At 44.8% G+C, this 22987-nt stretch overlaps 1 protein-coding gene across 2 annotated transcripts in view; it reads left to right on the plus strand.

Annotated features, from left to right (window-relative positions):
* LOC147685366 (ankyrin repeat and fibronectin type-III domain-containing protein 1-like) overlaps positions 1 to 22987 on the plus strand; it is a 3163580-nt gene that overhangs the window by 2775793 nt on the left and 364800 nt on the right. For both annotated transcript variants that reach the window (XM_086941288.1, XM_086941289.1), the window contains 4 exons: positions 5606 to 5703; positions 14615 to 14705; positions 19072 to 19179; positions 20211 to 20310. In XM_086941288.1, coding sequence (XP_086797414.1) covers positions 5606 to 5703; positions 14615 to 14705; positions 19072 to 19179; positions 20211 to 20310 — 397 coding nt within the window. The remainder of the gene's footprint in view (positions 1 to 5605; positions 5704 to 14614; positions 14706 to 19071; positions 19180 to 20210; positions 20311 to 22987) is intronic.

A 22987-nucleotide genomic window follows, 5' to 3' on the forward strand; every position in this document is an offset into this window, starting at 1 on the left:
GCCTCCCCCAGCTCCGCCCCCTCACTACTTGATTGCACGGCCGCTAGGCCGTGCCTCCCCTACTCTCCTCCCCCCTCCTCCTCTCCTCCCCTGCCTGCCTGCCGCTAGGCCGTGCCTCCCCTACTCTCCTCCCCCCTCCTCCTCCTACTCTCCTCCCCTGCCTGCCTGCCGTGTCGCACCTCTCCCCTCTCCGCCCCCTCCCCTCGTAAATGCTGTTACATCAGATTATGTGGGGTTTTTGTTGTTGTTTTTTTGTTAAAGTACCCATGTCACGTCCCTTACATTTGGTTAATAGATCTCCCTGTACCTTAAACATGTATTTTCCAATTATTTCTAAACGCACAATATCTTTTTCAAAAATACAAACACAATTTAGCACAATTTAACACAAAGCTATTAAAATCCTAGAGATGGAGTTACTGAACAGTTTAAAGGCTGGTGGTCGATGAAACACAATTTACTTCCACTCACCCCCAGCCTACAATGTGGAGCAAAGAGCTGCCCATTTCAGTCACCGGCTCTCTTCATTGTGAGTGACAGCATCTCGCACACGTGCATGGCCGACTAAATTGAAGTCCATTCAGTAACAGATTGGGGCCAATCCCTCTTTTTATTTCTATTTTAATTTCATGTTTTTTAAAAAAATATTTACGAAGGGTCTCTTTTTACTTACCCCCGGCTGAAACCGTGCCCAACTGCCTTTAGCCCTAGGACAACCCTGGTAAACAACCCAAAATCTAACACTGGAAAAAAAGAGTGTAGAGCCGAAGTTCACTTCGTCGTCGCCCTCCCCCCCCCTCCCCCCCCCTCCCTTAAATACGTAAGGTTTAGTAAACAGAGAAAGGGCGTTTACAATTATGTTTAACTTTAAAACACAACAAACATCCATCGAAAGGCACGCTGGTTCGTTGCATGTGAAAATATTTTAAAAAACAGGAAAACATATTTCCTATCATACTGTAAAAGCAAAGTAATGCATTGAAAGTTGCAAACACGTTATTTACTCGTTCAAGTAGTTTTGCTGATTTGACTGTTGTGGCTTCATTTGTTGTCCATTATTTCAGTAAAACTTAAAATGTGGGCGTCATCCACAGGCAAGTCTGAAAAGACTCGCGGTGACGTCATCATACAGCACATAAGCTTTCATAAATAGGATCGACTAATGCAACATTTATAAAGGCTCGCGTTAAACTTGCTGGTCACACATGTGTACGTACCATCAGTAGGGCCTGCTCCGCCTTTCATCCATCCTTCTGAGATGGATGCGAGGCGTGCAGGCAGATAATATTAACGTGGTTTTTACATTTCAATAAAGCAAAAATACACTTTGGAACAAACGCTATTTAGAGAAAGAAAAAAAACTTTTGCAGCCTGAGGGCGAACAACCCGTGGCGTTTGTGACCTCCAATCACACCCCCTGGGGCGCAGCACTTCCTCTCCAAAAATGTGAATGAATAAATTCGTCCTTCCTGGTAACCTCGCGGGCAAAGCATCCCCGCACAACCACAAAAAGAACACAGCTTCCGCTTCCGGCGCACTTGTGCAACCCCTGCCTGTCCTGGGGACATTGCGTCATCCTGCCACCAGAGTAGTAGGCATGCTTTTCAGCTTGAAAATACTAAACCCGGGTTTATCTTTTTATTTTTTTTATCATCATTTAGGTGGTTTGTTAAGCGCTGGTTGTCATTTTTGGACAGCCTCTAGGCGCTGAAGCCGGATTAGGGACCATCCTGCTCCGTGGTCTCCCAATGCTGACATACCCAGTTCATTTCAGCCCATCTCGCGACACTGACACGACTCCTGAGCCGACATGCACGCCGCGACCCCGTTTCCAGGCGCATGCCATACGCAGAAAGACACGTCCTGCATTTTTGAAAGTTCAGCTGCTCCTAGCAGCCTCCCCCCGCCTCCCCACCCCGGTGGACCGGGGCCAGATTCACATTAAAGCCGCCCTGAGCTTCTGTTTGTCAAGTGCGCTGGCGCCGCAGGAGCAGTAAATATGTTTACATTATAAAGCGTTTTTACAAACGGGTCAGGGCGCCCCCCCCCCCCCGCTTGCTGAAAAGTATACACAACACGTAACAAAGTGTCCTGTCATCAGGCAAGCGACTGACTCTGCCCCAGCAGAGCTGGCCTTTCAGAGGTAGCATATCTATAAATTCAACAAGGAGCACAGTGGGAAAAAGAAAAGCAGGTGGCCCTCCACTCAAAATCTATTCACACACAAAGACCTGCCTTCTGAGGCGTCTACTTTCCAAGCGCTCCCACTAAAACGTATGCACAATACTGTCGTTTTCTACTTTACATAAACGCCTCTTATTCCTTTACTTTTTGAGGTCGCTGCATCACCCTCCACCCTCACTCACCCTCAACCCCTCACCCTCCACCCTAACTCACCCTCAACCCTTCGCCCTCAACCTCTCACTCACCCTCACTCACCCTCAACACCTCAGCCTCACCCTCACTCACCCTCACTCACCCTCAACCCCTCACCCTCACTCACCCTCACCCTCAACTCCTCACCCTCACCCTCACTCACACTCACTCACCCACCCTCACTCACCCTCACCCTCACTCACCCTCACTCACCCTCACTCACCCTCACCCTCACTCACCCTCAACCCCTCACCCTCACTCACCCGCACTCACCCTCACCCTCACTCACCCTCACTCACCCTCACTCACCCTCAACCACTCACCCTCACTCACCCTCACCCTCACTCACCCTCACCCTCACTCACCCTCACTCACCCTCACCCTCACTCACCCTCACCCTCACTCACCCTCACCCTCACTCACCCTCACCCTCACTCACCCTCACTCTCACTCATCCTCACTCACCCTCACCCACCCTCAACCCCTCACCCTAACTCACCCTCAACCCCTCACCCTCACTCACCCTCAACCCCTCACCCTCACTCACCCTCACCCACCCTCAACCCCTCACCCTAACTCACCCTCACTCACCCTCAACCCCTCACCCTCACTCACCCTCACTCACCCTCAACCCCTCACCCTCACTCACCCTCAACCCCTCACCCTCACCCACACTCACCCACACTCACCCTCACTCACCCTCACCCTCAACACCTCAGCCTCACCCTCACTCACCCTCAACCACTCACCCTCACTCACCCTCAACCTCATGCTAAAGATTTACAAAAAAACCCATAAACAATTCTAAAAGCACTAACTCTAATGCTGCGAGACCTATTGCATTTCTAATGCTTGTTAATTTTTTCAGTTATCCTTCTATTGAACAGTATCTGGATGTTGTCTTTCTTCAACGTTTCGTTGTTTTCTATTTTTTTCATTGTTATGTCTTTTTTCTGTTTCTGTCTCTCTAATACTTTTTGCCGGTCTGGGTTTCCTTTTGTATACAAGTTCAATGTTATGGAGAGTAAAATACGAGGTAAACTTCCTGTCAACTGTCAATTGAAAATATACAATTCTATTGATGCCCCTAGCCTCAATCCGACATTTTTAAAGAGTCCAAAATAGGAGAGTGCCTAACACAACCCAGCAACAAGCAGAAGGTTCGCACTTTTTCACAAGCAAGGCCCACTTGTTGCTCCTATAGTTTTCAACAAAACCTCACAACATTGTCGTAATTTAAAGGCAGTTCCCCTTTCTATCCCCCAAAACTCATGTCTGTCAAAAATGTATGGAATTTACAGGCGTTTGTGCACTTGTGACGACACTTTACTCTGTCCCAGGTATTATGTTTTGTGTGTCTTTGTTTCGCCTCATTACATGTTTGTATCCCCTCCCGTCCATTCTGTGGCCCCTCTGCCCCCAGCCGGCACACTCCTCTGGGATGGGGTCAGCCTGCGCATAGCTTGTATCGGTTCGATGGATCTGCGCCATTGTTTCAAGCTCCCCTCTCGCCCCATTATTCACAGGCATGACCTCACTTCCCGTCCTCTGAATGGGCAGCTTTGACCCTTACAAACTGGGTGGTAGGAGGTGGGAGGGGTACCTGCGCGCTCCGGGGCCGAGGGGGGATCAGGGCATTGGTAAGTAGTGGGGGGCGAGAGCTATGCACTGGCATAGAGGGGCGAGATGGAGACCACACACCAGGCTGGGTGGGAGAAAGGTGACATAAAAATCCTTGTCAGAGGCTAAGCCTACACTGGCTGTGTGTGGTCCCTCCACACTCGAAGGGTTTGGTTTGGACACGCGCAGAGACGGTATAGGCAGGGCTTTAAGTGGGATGAAAACCTGGGGGGGCGGGGGTCTCTCAAAGGGGCGTGGCCAATGTAATTAAGGGCGTGGCTTAAAAACATGTACGGTAAAAAACTGTGCTTAGCATAGTCTGCTGCCCGACTTGTATTTTGCTGTTTCTGTCATTGCATCCAGATATGATACAACAAGCAACAGCATACCTACAAGTCGGGACTATTGGCTTTGTCAATAGTTGTTAGTTGCATAAGATAAATAAGCAGTAACTATGGCTTGTATATAATGTTGAAAAAGCTTCCACTTGAAGCCCTGGTGACACCACGACAAGTTGCTGCTCCTGAGTTTCAAAAAGATAAAGGAAATCCAGAGAGAAAATGACTCATTAAAGGATTTCCCTTACCCTAAAATGCTCACCTGGATTACGTCATGCCGTAACTTCTTCAGCAGTGATAACTAAGCAGTGTGTGCACGCGCACATCGAATGTGCCTGCTGTCTGGAAAAAAATGGACCGCCTGTGCCAGGGCACAAAACAGATCGCAAAAGAGACCGGTTTCGAGGCCCCCTTTAAAAACCTGCTGGTGCTCAGCACCAGTGAGACCTGCCCAATTAAATCCCAAGGTATAGGCCAGATTCTCCCGAGCCTGGAAGGGGTATTGAGGCCGTGTAGGGAACAGCAGTACAAATAAAGCCAAAGAATGGCCCCTATAGCCAGAAGTGAATTATCAAACTGGGATTATAAAATTGTGCGGTACATAATCCTTTATCTGTGGCCTAATTTGCATATTTTAACAAAAAATAAATGTTGGCTCTAGCTCATACGGTTAAAAAGTTTTTAAAAATGCAGCAACACATATTGCCGCTCTGAGGAAGGCCCTTTGGACTGTTCACTTTTCTGTTGCTCTTTGCTATATTTGGGTGTTAAAACTGGTACTAATGAGGTGCAGCAAATATCCATACTGTGTTATTAAGCTTGAAAATGATAAAATAATGGTCTACTATTCCAAAATGTGATGCGTTATGCCGCATAATTCGCCTTTCTTGCCGCATAATTTGCTCAGCCTGCACTCATAATTTCTCTCTCTTGACGCATAATTCCAGTGGACCTCACTATAGAGGAAAATATACTGTGTAATTCTAAGGAATCTTGTTTGCGTTTTTGTTGCATTGCTAATTTCCGAGTAAGTTGTCTGGCTGTTTGAGGTGATATCTGGAAAGTTACTGGTAAACTCAACAAATTGGCACTTGCATAACATCAGCCTGGCAACATTTTTACCCAGAGTTTATACTGGAGGTTGTGTCATGGTAATGGAAGATTCATCCAACAAACAACCCCTCTCAGCAGGCTTAGTGTCTTTTCTGTTTTTGTTGTTCTTCCCACACCTCGCATTGTTAACGGTATTCATGTATGTCTTTGATTTCCAGTGGAATGGAGCTACTCATCATCCTTCTCCGCAAACGTAGGCGAAATGGTAGTCGAGAAACTAAGGAATCTCCAAGTGCACATCAGAGGCCTCGCTTCCGTGAGTACCACCAACTTCCAATATGTATCACCGGAAACTTGTCTCTGTTTCAGCCATATCTGAGCTTGACCGCATCTGCATATTGAACAATACCAGCATACTACTCTGTATAATACACCATTCGAACCAAATTAAACCACGGAACTTACCTCACACTGTATCTTCCCATGATAACTGATCAGTAGGGCTTAATTTGTAATAGAATAAGTCCTTAAGTGCCAGGGCCCTCGTCAAGAGCCCAATGCAGCTTTAACCACCCATTGCCCCTGCCAGTGCTGACAATTACCTTACCAATTGAATTAATAACTATCACACTGTTACAAGTGTGACAGTTTAGACTATTGTAGCGCCCGAAAGCTATAGGAATGGCTTCGGTGGCAGGTATTAGTCATTGTTTATGTATATTGAATTAATAAACAACTGTTGTTGTGCTTATCTCTAAATTAGGCAAACAGCGCCACCATGTGGCAGTCTGTTTCAAGTGCTGGTGTTGACAATTAAGTGCCAGTGCGAGCACTGGAAACCGTAGGCTCAAATTAAACACTGCATAAGAATTCATCCCTCATACCTTTATTCTCTGTGCAAATAACTTTAGCGCTTAACCCGGCTTTGTTTTAGCAATTAAGTCCTCTATGTTACATAAATAAGCAAAAGTTGTTTTCAGCTATTTGATCATGATAACACTCCTTGAAAACACTTTTTCACAAGCAGGTTAAATGCCTGTTTCAAAATCGGAGCAGGTTCAATTTGTGCTCATCTCCTAGGGGATACCTCCTAATTGGTGCAGATTCTAAAATGGAATCAAACACTGTTTGGACCCTTTTTTGCTCCAGTGCTAGGAAAATATTTTGATTTGACTAAAACAATGTGTATACTTACTTGAAGGGGCTTTCAGCCAGCCCATTCATTCATTGGTCTGGTATTGTGCCATTCACATTTTTTCTTCCACACATTACAGCAGGGGTCTCCAAACCGGTCCTGGAGGGCCGGATCCATGCCAGATTTTTTGGATACCCCCATTGAGATACATGTAGTAATTTAAAAAATCTGGCATGGATCCAGCCCTCCAGGACCGGTTTGGAGACCCCTGCACTACAGCATGGGGCAGGGGTTAGCCCACTTCTGCTGTTGGGCGACTTCCCTGTGAGTGACAACATTCTGCCCTTTTGCAGGCACACACATCCACACACAAATTAGTTCCCTTCAATAGCAGAGACTACTAAGGCAATGTGTACTTTATGAGACCCAAAAAATACTTTTGCTTTCAGCTGTTTTTCTTTTTAGATTGATGAGGGCCCAGCAGCTTCCCCAACAGTTTTTAAAAAAACAAAACGAAACTAACATTACATAGCTAAAAGGCTGGTAGCCAAGCCAGATCTATTGACTTTGCCAATGCTTGTTAGTCTAGTCATTAGCCAAGACCTTTGTAATTTACTAAAATTAGATGTATTTAAAAAACTTAGTTATAGATGGTTTTAACCAAACCTTTTCTTCCATTGGTCTGTTATTGTGTAATTCACATTGTTTCCACCTTCTATGGGGTACAGCATGGGCCAATGTGTCAGCCCGCTTCTGACATTAGCTAACTTCACTGTGAGTGACAGCGTTCAGTCCTTTCACATGGAGCACATCCATGATCAAAGTGGTTCCCTTAAGTGCCAGGGTCTAAAATGCCAACTTCAACTTTTGAGAGACCAAAATTCAATTTTTTTTTCAAGGCTGGCGAGGTTCTGGCAACTTCCCCAGCAACAAATTTTGAAAAAAAACATGAAAAAATAAAACAAACATAGACAAACCCAAGAAGCTGACATCCAAAGACAGTGCTATTGTCATTGCCAAAGCTTGTTAGAACTTACAGGTTTAAATGACCAGGCACATGTTGCTTTTGGACACCGCAACACACCACCAGAAACAATATTTCTACTTTACACCACAACTAACTGTATATCATTCCACAATGTGCTCTTTGGTATCCTATATGATCGGAACCTGTGGCGTAACGGCTAAAGCTACCGACTTTGAAATTGGGGAACCAGGTTTGATTCTCGGCGTCGGCTTAACATCCTGTGATTTTTGGCGAACCACTTAATCTCAGTGTGCCTTCCATAAAATGAATGAGTCCTTTTGTAACAAAACTGGTGCTCCTATAAAATGCTGAAACACCTTTGGGTCGAGCTTGCGCTATATCAAACTGTAAAGAAAAAATAAAAACAAGGATACAGCCTCAAGCTGAAGAAACTCCTCAAGCCATCTTTCACCTAAAATACCCGGACAAAAATGAAACATAATAAGAGAGCTACCTTGACACTCTCAACTCTACTTTCACTAACTCCTTAGTTTCTCAGGACACTTACTTTGATGGGCAGCTGCATTATGCCTTTGGTTTAGGCCTTGAAATGCTTAGCATCATAAAGCAAAATAACTGATCTTCTCGATACAAGGTAAAAATTATATGATTAAAACACATTCTCCATTATATAACTCATGGAACTCACCTGATATTCATTGTAACCCCTTTTCCGTGTAATTCTGCAGCAATGCCATGGCTCATAAAAATGATTCTTCAGGAAAAAGATGGTTGTCCATGGCAACAATAATCTTAGGCACAGTGCTGTTCGAAAGCCAAGTAAGAGGCATTGTGAGGAATCAGAGAAGGAGTTTTGATAGAAATAAGGAGCTCTTATAGTAGCGAGTAAGGGTAACTGGAGGGTCGCTAACAACAAACTGCATGGATTTTATCAAGTCAAGTAGGAACATGAAACAAAGTCCAGGGGTATCTCATTGTGTTAGGCCATTACTGCTGACATCTATGTGATGTGCAGATCATGCCAATCCCATCAAGGCCAACTCTGCCTTTCATCCTTTCTTCGGTGTTCAATAAATTGAGTATCATGAGGCAAATTTGTATCCACCTGATATTTATAAATTGGAGTAATAACAAAAAAATGCAATATTATGTGTTATCTAAAAAAACATGTATTGTGTAATTTAATATATCACCAGGACCTATGGATATTCAAGTTCATAATTCCCAAGGAATGAGTCCAATATGCATTATGTCTTCCATGGGAGCATAATGCAGTCCTTGATGGGCATGCAAGAACAGCTAAAATCATGGAAGTTGAATGAGGTAGGAGACTCACTTCTCCCTGGAAGCGTGTTTGATATAATAGAATGTTTTCTGGGCCTGAAAGAGTGAGTGAATTTGCTGCAGGTGCATAAACAGGGCATTTCAATGCAGCGCACCTTGTGCACAGGGCATAGGCCTCCTTAGCAGTTTTCTTTAGAACAGGAATCCAATCCGAGGCTAGGTCTCATATTTTAAAATTCTGTGTCTGGAAGATGTTTTGCAGCCAGAGCTAGACACATATTTGTAAACCTCACAAAGCCTCTTGAAGTGGATTCGCTGGGTAGGTGATGGCCAATGCCGTGGCTGGAGAGCAGCAGGATGACCATGGCTACATTGCCAGAATCCATTGAGGTCCTGATCATCAACTCTTTCATATGTTCCCTTGGGACAGCAAGTTGTAGGTCATTATAGGCATACAGCTGTAATGTCCTGAGAGGGCTTATGTCACTACAAAAGGATGATTAGAGGGTAGTCAGAGCAGTGCTTTTATAAAATAATAAGTGTCAGTGCACAAAGTGCTTCTCAGAAGCTCACAGCCCGTGCTGATGAATGTCGGGATTCCAACTCATGCCTCTTTCTTCCACCACCAGACATTCCCTGCCCCTCTATTTTAATCTTGTTGGTTCTTTTTCACCCCTGCTTTCTCCCTTAGGTATTTTCGTCTTTCTCTTCTTCCTCCTTTCCTCCTTTTGTGTTTTTCTCCCACTTGCTCTGGATCAAATATGCTGAAGATTAGTACGTGCCAGACGCCAAAATTGAGTGCCACCTTCAATCACCAGTTCAAATTAAGCACTGGGTGGGAGAGGGTTTTCCCAAGGGATTGTATTAGTGTAGTATTGTTTATTTGAGACTGGAAAATGAGATGCTGATCAGACTATCACGCCAAGGTTTTCGTTTGGGGATGTCATTAGATTGTGGACTAATTGGAAGGGCTTAATTTTTGGCTTAGGTCTCCATGGATGTTTTGGACACAGTTGAGAAGACATCCTGAGAAACACTGCATTTGGTTAAAATTGGGGCATTCTTTTCATCTTTTCAAGTCCCTCAAGGCTGTTCGATTGTGGTGTGATACAAAATAAATGGCTGCTCACTCGCTATGTCGGCTCTATCACGCGTGGTAGGAGTGAGTGTAAGAAGGGACCAGATCACTGCATTACGTGTGTGGTTTAGTTGGAAGTAACAGAGCATTTATGTTGCTGGTCCAAGTTTATAGCTTCTGTAAGTGCCAAGTTTATAGCTTCTGTAAATGCCTAGGTGTATCAGGTGAAGAAAGTGTTGAAATATCAGAGATAGGTATGATCTTTGTTTTTGCAATGGCATGCTTACTGGCTCGGATACCCCTCACAACCCTAGAGTAAGCAAGGCACAATCTCTCTGCTTTTCTTTTGAGCCCCTTGTTTTCCAAGAGACCTTCCGCGTTCTTGCTTCAAGCTTCTAACAAAGTGGTAGAATATGTTGCAAAGGTATGAAAGAAGGTTACATTGTTTTTCATCACAATAAACTACCTTTGTACCTTTGAAGTTGTTTTTAAAGTATATATTGGAAATAGTTGTCTCTTCCAACATGAGATGATGAATTTGTGTATATAGTACTTTGTAGGAAAAAAAACATTTTGGCTCTAAAGTGTAAAATGGTGAGTTTGCCTATGGGAAGGATGCTACAGTTATGTGAATAAAACATGGCACACGAATGTTCGGTGGAACATAGAAGCCAGTTTAAAAAAAAGTGAGCGATTATGTCAAATATCGTGGCAAATGCAACAACTGTGATGGAGTAATCGTCGTAGTTTATCTGCACAGTCGACGTATCCTTCTTCCATCCTGCGTTCACTTATGGTTCTATTGTAAAGCGCTCTGATACCTTTGGGTAAAGTCCGCGCTATATAAAATTGCCTTACATAAATAAATAAATTAATTAATACGAGGCCCACGTGGTACTAGCGTGATGCGACAGGGAGACCCCCCCCCCCCCCCCCCACCACCCCTACTTCCCACCTGCATGTCAGCCCTCTTCACTTTTCCACCCCACCTTCCACCAGGCTGGGTGGCGGCGGCCACCCCCGGGGTCAGGATGACACAAGTTGAAGATGGGGGTCTGTGAGAGGGGACCCAGGTTGTGTAGCGCCTCCCCCGGGGTTTCTCTTTGTTAAGGGTGCGGGGGGACGAGCGGGTGTCTTGCTCCCATGCCTCGGTGTCTGCAGCGGCCTCGGCACGGAGCTCGGGCGTGGAGCAGCTGGGCCGGAGACATGGCGTCGGCACCGGCAGGACGGGCTAACAGCCTGCACCGCGGCAGCCTGGGAAAAAATAATTCAACGCCCCCTTTCCTCCAGGGACTGCATATGTCAAATGATTCTCACCCCCTCCCTCCCATGGGGCCGTTTTAGATTCCTTTGGGGGCAAGGCCCGTCCTCGTTAACGAGCGAGGCCTGTGCCTGCGAGATGTTCCTGGCTGCACCGGGGCAAAGCACGAGCGAGGGAGGCAGGTCCCTCCGACTGACAATCTGATTCATCCTCCCCGTGCCCCCACACCCTCCCCGCGCTTCCCACTTGCAATAAATCAGGAGTTGGCCTCCCGCCACCTGAAAAGATCAAACCCTCTCACCAGCTCCATAGCTAATTGCAGCGCGGGAGCGCCGGCTCCACTCGGCCTCTCTTCTATCTCCCAGGGCTCAACCCCACCGTGAACAAGGTCACAGGCTGGTCGGGGGTGGGGCACCCTGCAGTTTTATCTTTCTGAGAACTCCGGGCTGGCACTGCTTGACAGCTGGCTCGCGCCCCTCCCTCCCCTCAGCCCCACTCGGCCTTTCATGATGCCGCCGAGCTTTTCCACAGGGGTGTAGGGCCGGTGCTGAGAGCCCACGGCTGGGGCACGTCCTCTTGGCTGCGTGTCAAGGTGGGCCCGGGGCCCGCTCTTACTCCCATGCCATGAAGGCCAGCCGCCCCCGGTGCTAGTGCCTGCTATGGGATTGGCACTTCGTGGAGGCTAAAATGGGAGACGTAGACGGTAGAGAGCATTTGTGATGCACCGACTCCCCAAGTCTTTGTTGCCTTTCATGCTGAAGCTCACTTCTAGGTCAACCTCGCTTTTGTGACTAGCCCGCCGCCATTCAACGTCTTGGTCTACTTATTCATCTGTGTGAGTTTTCCCTCTTATGCTACATGCCTCAGTGCTCTGTGTCGCACTTTGGTATACGTTTGCTAACAGTCATGATGGCACTTACGCCATGTTGCCTCTAAACACTTATCTCAGCCTCTTTTTAGGTGTTTTTATATTTACAGTGGCTTATAACCAGCCCTCTTCATCCATTGGTCTGTTGTTGTGTCATTCACACTTTCTTCTGCCCTCTACAGCATACAGCATTGGCCACAGTCAGACCACTTCAGCCATTGGCAGTGACGGCCACTAAGTAGAGCATGGGGTCGGTAGTGCGTGGGGTCACATGCCCACCCACTCACACCCATGCATTTAGATGCTCACCCACACCCATTCACTTCAGTTACTCACATATACACATGCGTTCACACATACAAGCATGCAGCACGTATTAAATGAAAACTTAGCACTTCTGCTGTGTCTCTGGAGGTTAGCCTCAGAGGTTCCAGGAGGGTTAGACGTAGGAGGGCATAGATCAGCTAATGAGAGGAGGTGGCAGTCCCTACCTCATTACACAGTGGGATGGGGTCAGTGAGAGTTGCTGACCACACCGCACGTTGGGACAGTGTCAGTGAGAGATACTCAACCCTGTGCACTTCAGAGCTTCACACTCAAGCTCCCAGGTCCAAGGCTTTCAATGACGCTCCCTCTCATCATGAAGGGAGGTACTCAAAGTGTGTGCGAGGCTGAAGACTCGCACCCATAGGAGCAGGGATAGCTCAAGCTTGGCAAAGCTCAGCTCAGGCAGACAGGCGCATGCACATTTATCACATGTATAGCACCTGGCTGCCTGACCAGAACATACATAATGTCTGTCGGCCTCACCTTTCCTCAGCCTAACAGACTCTCTTTATGTGGGGGGAAAAGGTGTGGGGGTGTGGCCTCTCCGTCCTTAAGTAGGGGCCGTTGCTGGCCATTGGTAAACTTCACTGTGATTCATGGCATTCCGCTCTTTCACAAAGTGCACATCTGCACCCAAAGTAGTTCCCCTCAGTGAGTCCACTATCGATCAATCAATCCGGGATTTGTAATCAATCAATCACAGGTTTGTTAAGCGTGACTACTCACCCGTAAGGGTCTCAAGGCGCTGGGGAGGAGGGGAGGTTCAGTTTCCAGTCCATTAAGGAGGGGGTCTGTCGAAGAGCCAGGTTTTGAGGTTTCCTGTGAAGATGGGGAGTGTTGTCTGCCTGAGGTGGAGCGGTAGGGTGTTCTCTGCTCTGGCTGCGAGGAAGGAGAAGGAGCGGCCTCCTGATCTGGTCACTACTCACCCGTGTGATGCTGAGGGGGAGTTTGTTCCAGGTCTTGGCCGCGATGTAGGAGGAGGATTTGCCTCCCTTTCTGACTCTGAGGATGCAGGGGATTTCAGCTAAGGCTAGGTCAGCAGAGCAGAGGTTTCTCTTTGGGGTGTAGAAGGAGATTCTTTCATTGAGGTATTGAGGTCCGGTGTGTGAGCAGCTTGAAGGTCACTCTTTTTTCAATGGGGAGCCAATTGAGGTCTCATGGGTGTTGGGTGATGTGGTCTTGTCGTGGGATGCTGAGGACGGGTCTGGCTGCTGAGTACTGGACGGTCTGGAGATTGAGGAGTAGTAGAGATTTGTTGATTCCGGCGTAGAGGGCATTCCCGTAGTCTAGCCTGCTGGTGTAGCTATAGCAATGTGTGCTTTTTGAGACCAAATAACAGTTTTGCTTTTGGCCAATTTTTTAAAGTTTTGCAAAATGCAACTCTTGCAGTAATACAGTTTTGCAAAAACCGTGACAAAACAAAATAACCATCGACAATGCAAAAAGACTGGCAGTGGCACCAGACCTATTGGCATTGCCAATGCTTGTTTTCAACAGACCCATCAAAATCTACAAAAACAACACATCTGGAAGCATATAAGAATAATGAGAGGTGAAGGAAGCATTGAAGTTCATACTGCGGAAGAGTCAGTTGATGTGTGCATACTGACTACGAGCTATGGCGAAGCATGAACACATCACTGTGCAGTAAAGGGATCGATGTCAGTTCCTTCACACAAGGCTATGGTTCTTATTAGTGTAACATTGCCGTTGATTAGCGGAAGATCAAATATTTTACATGCTGGTGCATTTTGATGTTTGCTGTAGACCCAATTATAGAAAAGCAATAGGAAAGTTTGATAAACTAGAACATATTTTTTGTAAACAAAATGAAAATGAAGCTTCTTTATTTCACACTGGCAACTGTTCTTACACATAGCACCCGTGGGATAGCTCCCGCCGCAAGGGTCTGGGATTTCCCTCTCAGCCGCATAGAAAGTGCCAGGGAATGGTGGCATGCTCCATCTGGATGCTGTTTGCTGGCAGCCAGTGTCATATGCATCTGGATGGTGTTCGTTGGCACCCACTTTCATATACATCTGGATGATTGTTGTTGGCAGCCAGAGTCAGCATTCCCTCAGAGAAGTTCTCCTTCCTGGCAGAATTTCAGAAGCTTGTAGGAGGTAAAGCCCTACTGCCAGCCTCCTAACTATATTATGAGGCTGTGACACTACCAACAGGCTCATCTTCTCAAATGGTCATGCGCTGGAACATGACCCAGCAGTGATAAGTCTAACTACTTAATTTTTTTCTTGTCTCTCTCTCAATTCCTACCTCTCATTACAGGGAACAGCGTACTATGTCCAGGTCTCAGCATACAACATGAAAGGCTGGGGACCACCGCAAGTTTCAGTTCCAGCCTTCGCCGTCCCATCAAGTGAGTATATCTATGCTTAAGCATCAACACAGACAAACTTTAAAAAAAAATAAGGGATAGAACAATGCTCCTGCGCAGAGCAGAGAAGAAAAGAAAAGCTATAAAGTTGAGTATCACTGCACTCACATGTGTACTAGCCACAAATAAACACAGAAAGTGTCCCACAGGACATGTTATACAGAATACCACATATACATTCAACATAACCCAGATGTGCCCTAACGCTCACATTGAGTTTGCCGGGATTTTGTGCAGGAGTTACAAGGAGATGGAATCACACAAAAAATTCAGGCAATCAAAAGTTTTCTCCCCGGAATGGGGAATAACTCCTGAGATTCAGAAATGCTGGGTACATTTACATGCATGTTTCCCCAATCCGGGAAAAACGTCAGTTTTTTTCCACCTGCTAAGAATAGGCAGAACGTGTCAGCAGGACATATATTGTGGTTGTGGTGTGGTTGTGGTAGGGGTATATTAGTGCATGATTCAACCTGTCTGGGTGGAGCATTGCCTGGTTCCCTATGCTGCTGAAGTGGTCAGGTGAAAGCCACATTGTACTGATGCCTGCAGACCATGAACTGCAGCAGTGAAGACAGAAATGATGTGTTCTGGAGTTTGCGTTCCATATAATTCTGGGCCTCGAGACACTCTAGGGCAGTGAACTACACCTGGAGTTACTGCTCTGGTTCAAATTCTACCACTCAGACTGTGGGCCCTAAATGGTTTCAAATGTCTCTCAAAAGCACTCACCGGCTTTTCCAAGCAACACACCTACTGCTCCCACTCCCATGCTTTACAATACACATTCCAATCAGCTCAGGCCACAAGTCGTAAAAAAAGAAGTGGGGGGACGCTGTCACCGGAAGTGACGTCACTACAGGAAGTGACGTCACGAAAGGTGCCGGGTTCCTTGTCCCAGAGAGGCCAAAGAGTGAAGTCCAGCTGTTTGGCGTACCCCCGGTGAAATAAGTGAAGGGACGCCGTCCACCCGAGTGGTACCCCGACTCGAGCCCTGAATCAGCTGCACTGGTACTTGCCGTACAAGTCGCATATACTGACACCACTTGCCTGCTTTAAAAGCCACACACGTACTGACACCACTCAATCTCTGTAAAAGTCACATCGCAATCAACAACAGAAAAAGTCAACACATTTTAATATATTGCTATCAGGATTACGCACCATCGTCCACTACCTTCATTTCACTCACCCACCTTCTACTTACTCTGCTACATGATGCAAGATAACACACACATCTCCCACCCAATTTAGGGAGACCTCCAGTCACACCATCACACAATATTACAACGCCCAAAACGCAGTAATTATACCAATCAACCACTAAAACATGCTCCATGTAAGGAGTAAAAGAGCAACATGAACACCTCTGATGACACATCATAACAAACCAAATCAGACTCCTGTCTGTGATAGAATCCTCAAGAGTAGGGCTGGAAGGTACACTGACTCTAAGCTCATCAGGTTGCACTAATGCCAGAATGCACGCTACGTAAGTGACTGGCGTATGGTGTAAACTAGTGGTGGGTGAAGGGGTCCTAGGGCTGCATTCAGGAGTCCACCATCAAACATAAAGAGGATATGTGAGCGAGAAGTCAACTTTGCAATACGCATCTTTGCCAATGAATGTCAAAATGATCTATGTGCATCATATCTGCCAACTCAAACAAGTGCTACTCTGTGTCACAAAATATCTTCTCTTTTCCCCCGATCACCGGTGAGGAACCAAAATCACACGGTGGCAGGAAAAACGAGCTGAAAACCTCTGTAAACAGTGGATTTTCTGCTCATTTTTGGAGGCTGTAAGCAGCCGCCATCCATTAAAAGGTGTGAAAACAACCCAGAACATCCGCTTTTATTTGTCTGGGAGGCGCAAGGGTGGGGGTGAGGGGGGGCTTAGTGAGAGGCAGAGTGCCTCTTAGGTAGCACTCGGCATGAGGCCACGCCCCCTTCAAGGACTCACCCCCTTCTCACATGGTGGCATTAATTTGTAAATTGGCAGGCATGATGCATCTCAGCTTAGAACCTCTCACTCAGACGAGAGAGGGTTGGTTTTACATGTGGATTTATTCCCATGCTTTTTTGCATTTGGGAATTATTTCCTTCACTGGTGTAATTTATAGTCCTTGAACCCGAGAGAGCACAGGGTATCGGCACCGGTGTCAGTCTCCAGTGGAGCCCATTTTGAGAGAAAAAAATTACTTATTCACGTGGCATATTCTAAGCCAACCACTTATGGAAACAAAAATGAATTTCCAGCTGTGCCCTGCTATATTTAAAAGAGTACATCTGTAGCATGGCAGTGGTACATGCTAAAAGCTCTGAAGCCCTGAGCCAGTCCCATATTACTAGAGGTGCTACACACTCCATTTGTAGGTAGAGCCTGGGCAGCTTATGCACTGCGAAGCATGCTGTATTGAGGTTAGGCATAGAAGCTCCACCCATTTCACGCCCATCATTTCAATTGACTCCTGCTACTGTCCTTTGGAAATTGTTGCTTTGCATTTGTAAATAGGCTTATTAGCCCCTCCTTGACACCGCTTTGTCTGTATTTGTAACTTGCCATAACGACTGGACTTTTTACTTGTGTCGTTATACGGTCTGCTTTATAAGTCGGTGAACGCTATTTTGTTTAATGATGTTCCCCTATTCGACCCACGACATCACAGCACGCTGCACTCTTTTATTTAAATTGCAGCGCGGTCCGCTGTAACTATAGCGGCCACACTTATTTAATTATTTAATTTACGGAGCGGTCAGCTTTCAGTTTAGCTGCTGTGCTTATTTAATTATTTATTTTACAGTGTGGTCTGCTTTCACATTAGTGCTGCGCTTACTTTTTATATAATTAACAGCACGGCTGCTTTCACTTTAGCTACAGAACTTTTCTAAATTATTATTATTTTTTTACTTTGGGTGAAAGCGCCCCATATGCGCATTCACTTTAATGTTGGCTGCTTCTCTTTCTTTAGATGCTGCTCACTGTAACCTGAATACAGGAGCAGCGTGCCACCATTAAAGAGGTCTTGCATTTGTGAGAGTTTGAGCTACCGGCGTTAAAATAATAATGCCTTTTATATGTGTTGCTTTTGAAAACACATAAATAAAAGGCATTGTGATTTACAATGCCAATAGCTGAAACGCTCGAGATGCGAGACCTATTGCATTGAAAATGCTTGTGTTTAACCTTTTCCATGCTGATGACGGAACCCCTCCGTCATCAGCTGCGGTGGCGCTGTGCTGATGACGGAGCAGTTCCGTCATGGCCCGCCCGCCGCTCATGCGCGGCGCGAATTCCGTGCCTGCGCTGAGCTTTCTATTGAGCGGGCGGGGCCATGACGGAACCGCTCTGTCATAAGCACAGCGCAACCAACGCTGGTGACGGAGCGGTTCCGTCACCAGCATGCGCCCGCCGCTCTTCCGCCCCGCCCCCTTAGCACTGCGGCGGAATAGCCGCCGCAGTGAAGGGGTTAAAGGAAGAGACAATGAGAGATGACAGAAGCAACACAGTAAGAGAGGGAAGCGGGATCAGCATGGGTGGGCACGGGAGGGATAAGCAGCAACACAGGTCAGGAGCAACACAGCAGTGTGAGTTGGGGGAAGCAACATGGAGGATATGTGAGGGAGAAAAGCAGATGACAGAGAGCACTGGGGACCAAATTAATGAAAAAAAAGAACGTTAAGCAGGTGGCGGAAAAGTAAACCGGCGAGAAAGGAAAGTGGGAGAACAAGAGTGTGTGCAGCATGGAGGGGGGAGAGAAGCACACAATGTGATAGTGAGTTACACCAATTACAGGAAAGAGAAGTACAAGAGGGAGGCAACTGGAAAACACATGCACTCTTCTGGAGTGGTTAATCCAAAATATAAAAATAGTGCTTGAAATGCAGGCAGTGAAAAAATAACAACCTGCCAATCAAAAGATGTTGTAAAGAGGTTGGGATCCATTGAATGGACAAACACAAGATTGTCAAGCTGGGACATTAATAAGAAGCAGGCAAATGAGAGTGACAGGAAAGCCACCCAATGGGTGGTCTCCAAGCCGCTGTAAGTTTTGAGAAATCTCATAATATGTCTTGCAACAGACAGTGTATGCGCTGTCTAGCAGGTGGGACCTAATAAGAAATATGTGCATATGAATTATATAGCTTAATAAAAAAAAGAGTACACACCTTCATACCTTCCAGGAAGTGCCAACATTTGAAAGTGAATTTCTCACTCGAAAGTTTTTTTAAATGAAAGATCAAATGGATTTCCACACTTTAAAAATGTAATGATGTGAGTAGTATTTACTTTGATGGATACACAAACAGTATCTTTGATCTTTTGTGTCTGTTACCCTGTACCCAGATTGGAGGGAGTACGATGGGAGAGCTCCACGGCGAAGAGGACAAGCTGAGGCATTGGACCACCTTCTTTGTCAGGTGAAGGCAGCACACCAGCAGTGTGTGTGTCATGGTAAGTCAGAAGGTGTGGCTTCAAGACCATCGTAGAATGTGTAGCTTACAGCTTCTGGTTCTATTCGTAAACTACTGTGAGCAACTCTTTAGTCTGTGAAGTGTTATACTGCCCTTTACTTGCACTTCTGTGAGCTTTGGTAGCAAGGGAACTATTCATAGCTAGCACTTTGCTCTTTTGGTGTGCCCTGGAGTTTACCTTTTCCTTAAGGGAGACTTCAGTTGGAAGCGTGACGTATACCTCTTTACCAGAGAGACCGAACTATATTCTTAAGTTTTACATTAAAACAAATCATTTCATAGTGCAATTGTAACAGAAGCAAAAGACAAGGTAGAAAGAAAGCACAAGGGGGCAGATTTACAAGCCCCATACGACACTTTTGCACTGCTGTTGCATCACTTTTGTGATGCAGCGGCTGCGTAAACAATGTGGCCAATTTATAACGTGATGCATCCAGGGAGAATAAAGCTTATTTTGAGAGTTTGTCACGTTGTAATGTCCTGAGTCACATCATACCTGCGTGAGGTATGATGTATGCAGGGTGGGTGTTCCCACGCACGGAAGCCTCGTAGAAGTGACGCCGTGAAATCGACAAGAATTCACGGCACCACTTCTAGGATGACACTGCATCAAAACCTTACGCCAGCTTGAAGCAGGCATAAGGAGTGACACATCATAATGAGTATAGGCCTCCCCATGCATTGCTGGAGTTGCATCGTGCTTGCGAAAAGACTCCAGCAATGCGTATCATGTGGGCAAACAGATGCTTCAGAATTTGTGACACATCTGTCAATCCTTGCTCCATGGTGCGCCGTATTGTAAATAAGGCGCATCCATGGTGGCGCAAGGGTATCGCAGGCTTGCTCAGATGCGTCATTTTCTTGTAAATCTACCCCAAGGTGTTTAATTAACAATGCAATAATGTATTTGCTCATTTAAATGTGAGGCATCATGTACTGTTCGAGGACTTGAGAACAAAGACAGTATTTTTGTGCTTCTCATATGTTTTTTGCCCTTTTCCGTTTTCTCAGAGCCGTTTAAGAACCAACCACAGAGTAGAAAGCATTCGGTGTCCAAGAGCCTCAAGCATCTCTTTCATCCCAGCAGCAAATTTCTGAAAGGCCTCAAAAGGTAGGGGAAAAAAAACACCCACAAAACCCCTCAGCAGAATACCAGAGTAGTGTCTTTAAGTGTGTGTGTTCTTTTCTGATACTGTCTACCTTTAGATAGTTTCCTTAGATTTACTGCAACTATTATTACTCTGAAGGCAGAAATTGGGCTGTCTTTCTCCTGCATACAGCAAGTTAGGATTGGGTGGAGGTCGGGTAGTCATTGTCTGTTTTTGCTGTCAATATTTGATGAAAGAAAATTGCATTGGAGTCTTTTAGAGGCTCTACCAGACTACTGGGTTTTTAATATTGTGCTGACAAAATATGACCAACGTATCGGCTACCTAGCTATTGTGAAGGCACTTATATATAGGTAAGTGTGTATATATATCTATCTATACATATATATATAAATATATAAATATATATATGTATATATACATGTATATATACATATACACACACCACACACACACACACTTAAGTATATATAGATATGGATGTGAGCAAGACTGCATGACAGTCGAAACGCTTAACTGGATTTAATGCATCCACCACTTTGAAACATCTCCTGAGTGATCGTCTTATTATTATATATATATATATATATATATATATATATATATATATATATATATATATATATATATATATATATATATATATATTCACTGAAAAAATATAGGTTTCACACACGTTATAGTTAGGAATTAGCATTTAAAAAACCTTAGAAATTCACTGAAAGAACATAGGTTTCACACATGTTATAGTTAGCTGGACATTACACTCATACAAAACCATTGAAATTCCCCCGTTATAGTAAGTTCAGCTAACTATAACTCACGTGCCCATAATGCACTGCTGATGACGTCACATATAACATCACTCATGACACGATCAGTGACATCACTCATGACATCACTGATGACATCTCAAATGACATCATTGATGACATCATCCAGTGAATGTTTTTTCCTGAAATTTAAATATGTTTTCTATATGTGTATCGCAAGGATGATGGAAGAATAAATGGATAAATAAATGTCTCAATGGATTTTTTTTGTAAAAATGATTGCATAACTGACTTATTAAGTGGATCTTAGTGAATACATGTATTAGCCAGTAATGTTTAAATATGTAAATATCTGTATCAGTGTCTCAATTTGTCTATAATTGGCTCCATGGGTTCGTGAAAAGAAAAAGGATTTGTAAGATGCAATACTTGCAAGGCTTGCAAGATAGGAAAAAACACCAAGGTGATAAAAGATCCAGCAGACAAAACTTACATAATAAGAGAAGACATAACCTGTGAGACGAGCTTCGTAGTCTACATGCTACAATGTTACTGTGGGAAGAGGTACATTGGGAGCACCACCTGTCCTTTGAAAAAAAGTATCTTGGAGCACATTCGTGGTATACAAAATAAAGACTTTGCTTATGCTATGGCAAAACATCTGACAAACCACACCAATAAGACAAGGAAGGATATCCAATTTTTTGGCTGGCAACGATCCAGCAGCACAAACGTGGTGGTAATAGAAAACTGAAATTAAGAAGACTAGAATCGAAATTAATTATGCGATTCAAAACAAAACAACCCACAGGATTGAATGGGGATGAGGAACTTTATTTCCATCTCTAGTTTTTGTACTAATGAAGCTGCTGTATACAAAGACCATTGACAGTTATGACTGCCGAAAACATAAAACATATGACAAAGACTATGAATGCTTTCTGCCCTTTTGATCGGTGCAAATGAATACTTTTGGTGACTATTAAATGGCAGTGGCAAGGGCCCTCAGCCCGAGATATTGAGACTGCAAGCACATATAAACCATGAACTAAACCAGACAGTTCAACAAAGAGGACTATTGAGATCCACCTATGTGCATAGCGTACTGCACTGCCTCGTCACCATAATAGTGCTAGTAGGACAAGGTGCCTTAATAACAATTTCAGCAAAAGGACACGTAGCCGTCACGTAAATGCTGTATTTACAAATGAATGTAAATGTAAACATGTAAAAGCTTAAACATGTATTATTGCAGTAATTTAAATCATGTTTAGACTGCGTTTAAAAATGATTATTGAAGTGAATATGGTGCAAAACTGCATGTCCCACAATGTACTTCTAGTTGCACACATATAAATAACAAAAGTGAAGGTGGACAACTGTGTAACACTGCCGTGTGAAGGAACCATCTGGTTCGAAACGCGTGAGCTTTAACAGTGTGCTGAATAAATCTAACTTCATCTAACAAGCGGAGTGCTGGATTATTTTTTCGTGAGTGATTAAACACGGGACCCTGTCCTGGTCCCAACTCCAGCACCAACTTGCAAAGTGCTCCCTCTGCGACAGGACGGTTCGTGATTGGTATATATATATATATATATATATATATATATATATATATATATATATATATATATATATATATATATATATATATATATATATATATATATATATATATATATATATATATATATATATATATATATGTATATATATATGTATATATATCAAAGTTCCCCAAGTGCCCAAGCATAGGATGCACTCTCCAACAGCTCACATCAGGCTGCAACACAACCATCGAATTCAGGGTTCAATCAAATTGCCTGACGCGTTTCTGACTTTCATCGTCCTTGTTCACAGGCAGAGGCATCGCACAAAATGAAGCAAAGGCTGCTGATAGTTA

The sequence above is a fragment of the Lissotriton vulgaris genome, chromosome 10, assembly GCF_964263255.1.
Source record: "Lissotriton vulgaris chromosome 10, aLisVul1.2, whole genome shotgun sequence".
Taxonomy (NCBI): Eukaryota; Metazoa; Chordata; class Amphibia; order Caudata; family Salamandridae; genus Lissotriton; species Lissotriton vulgaris.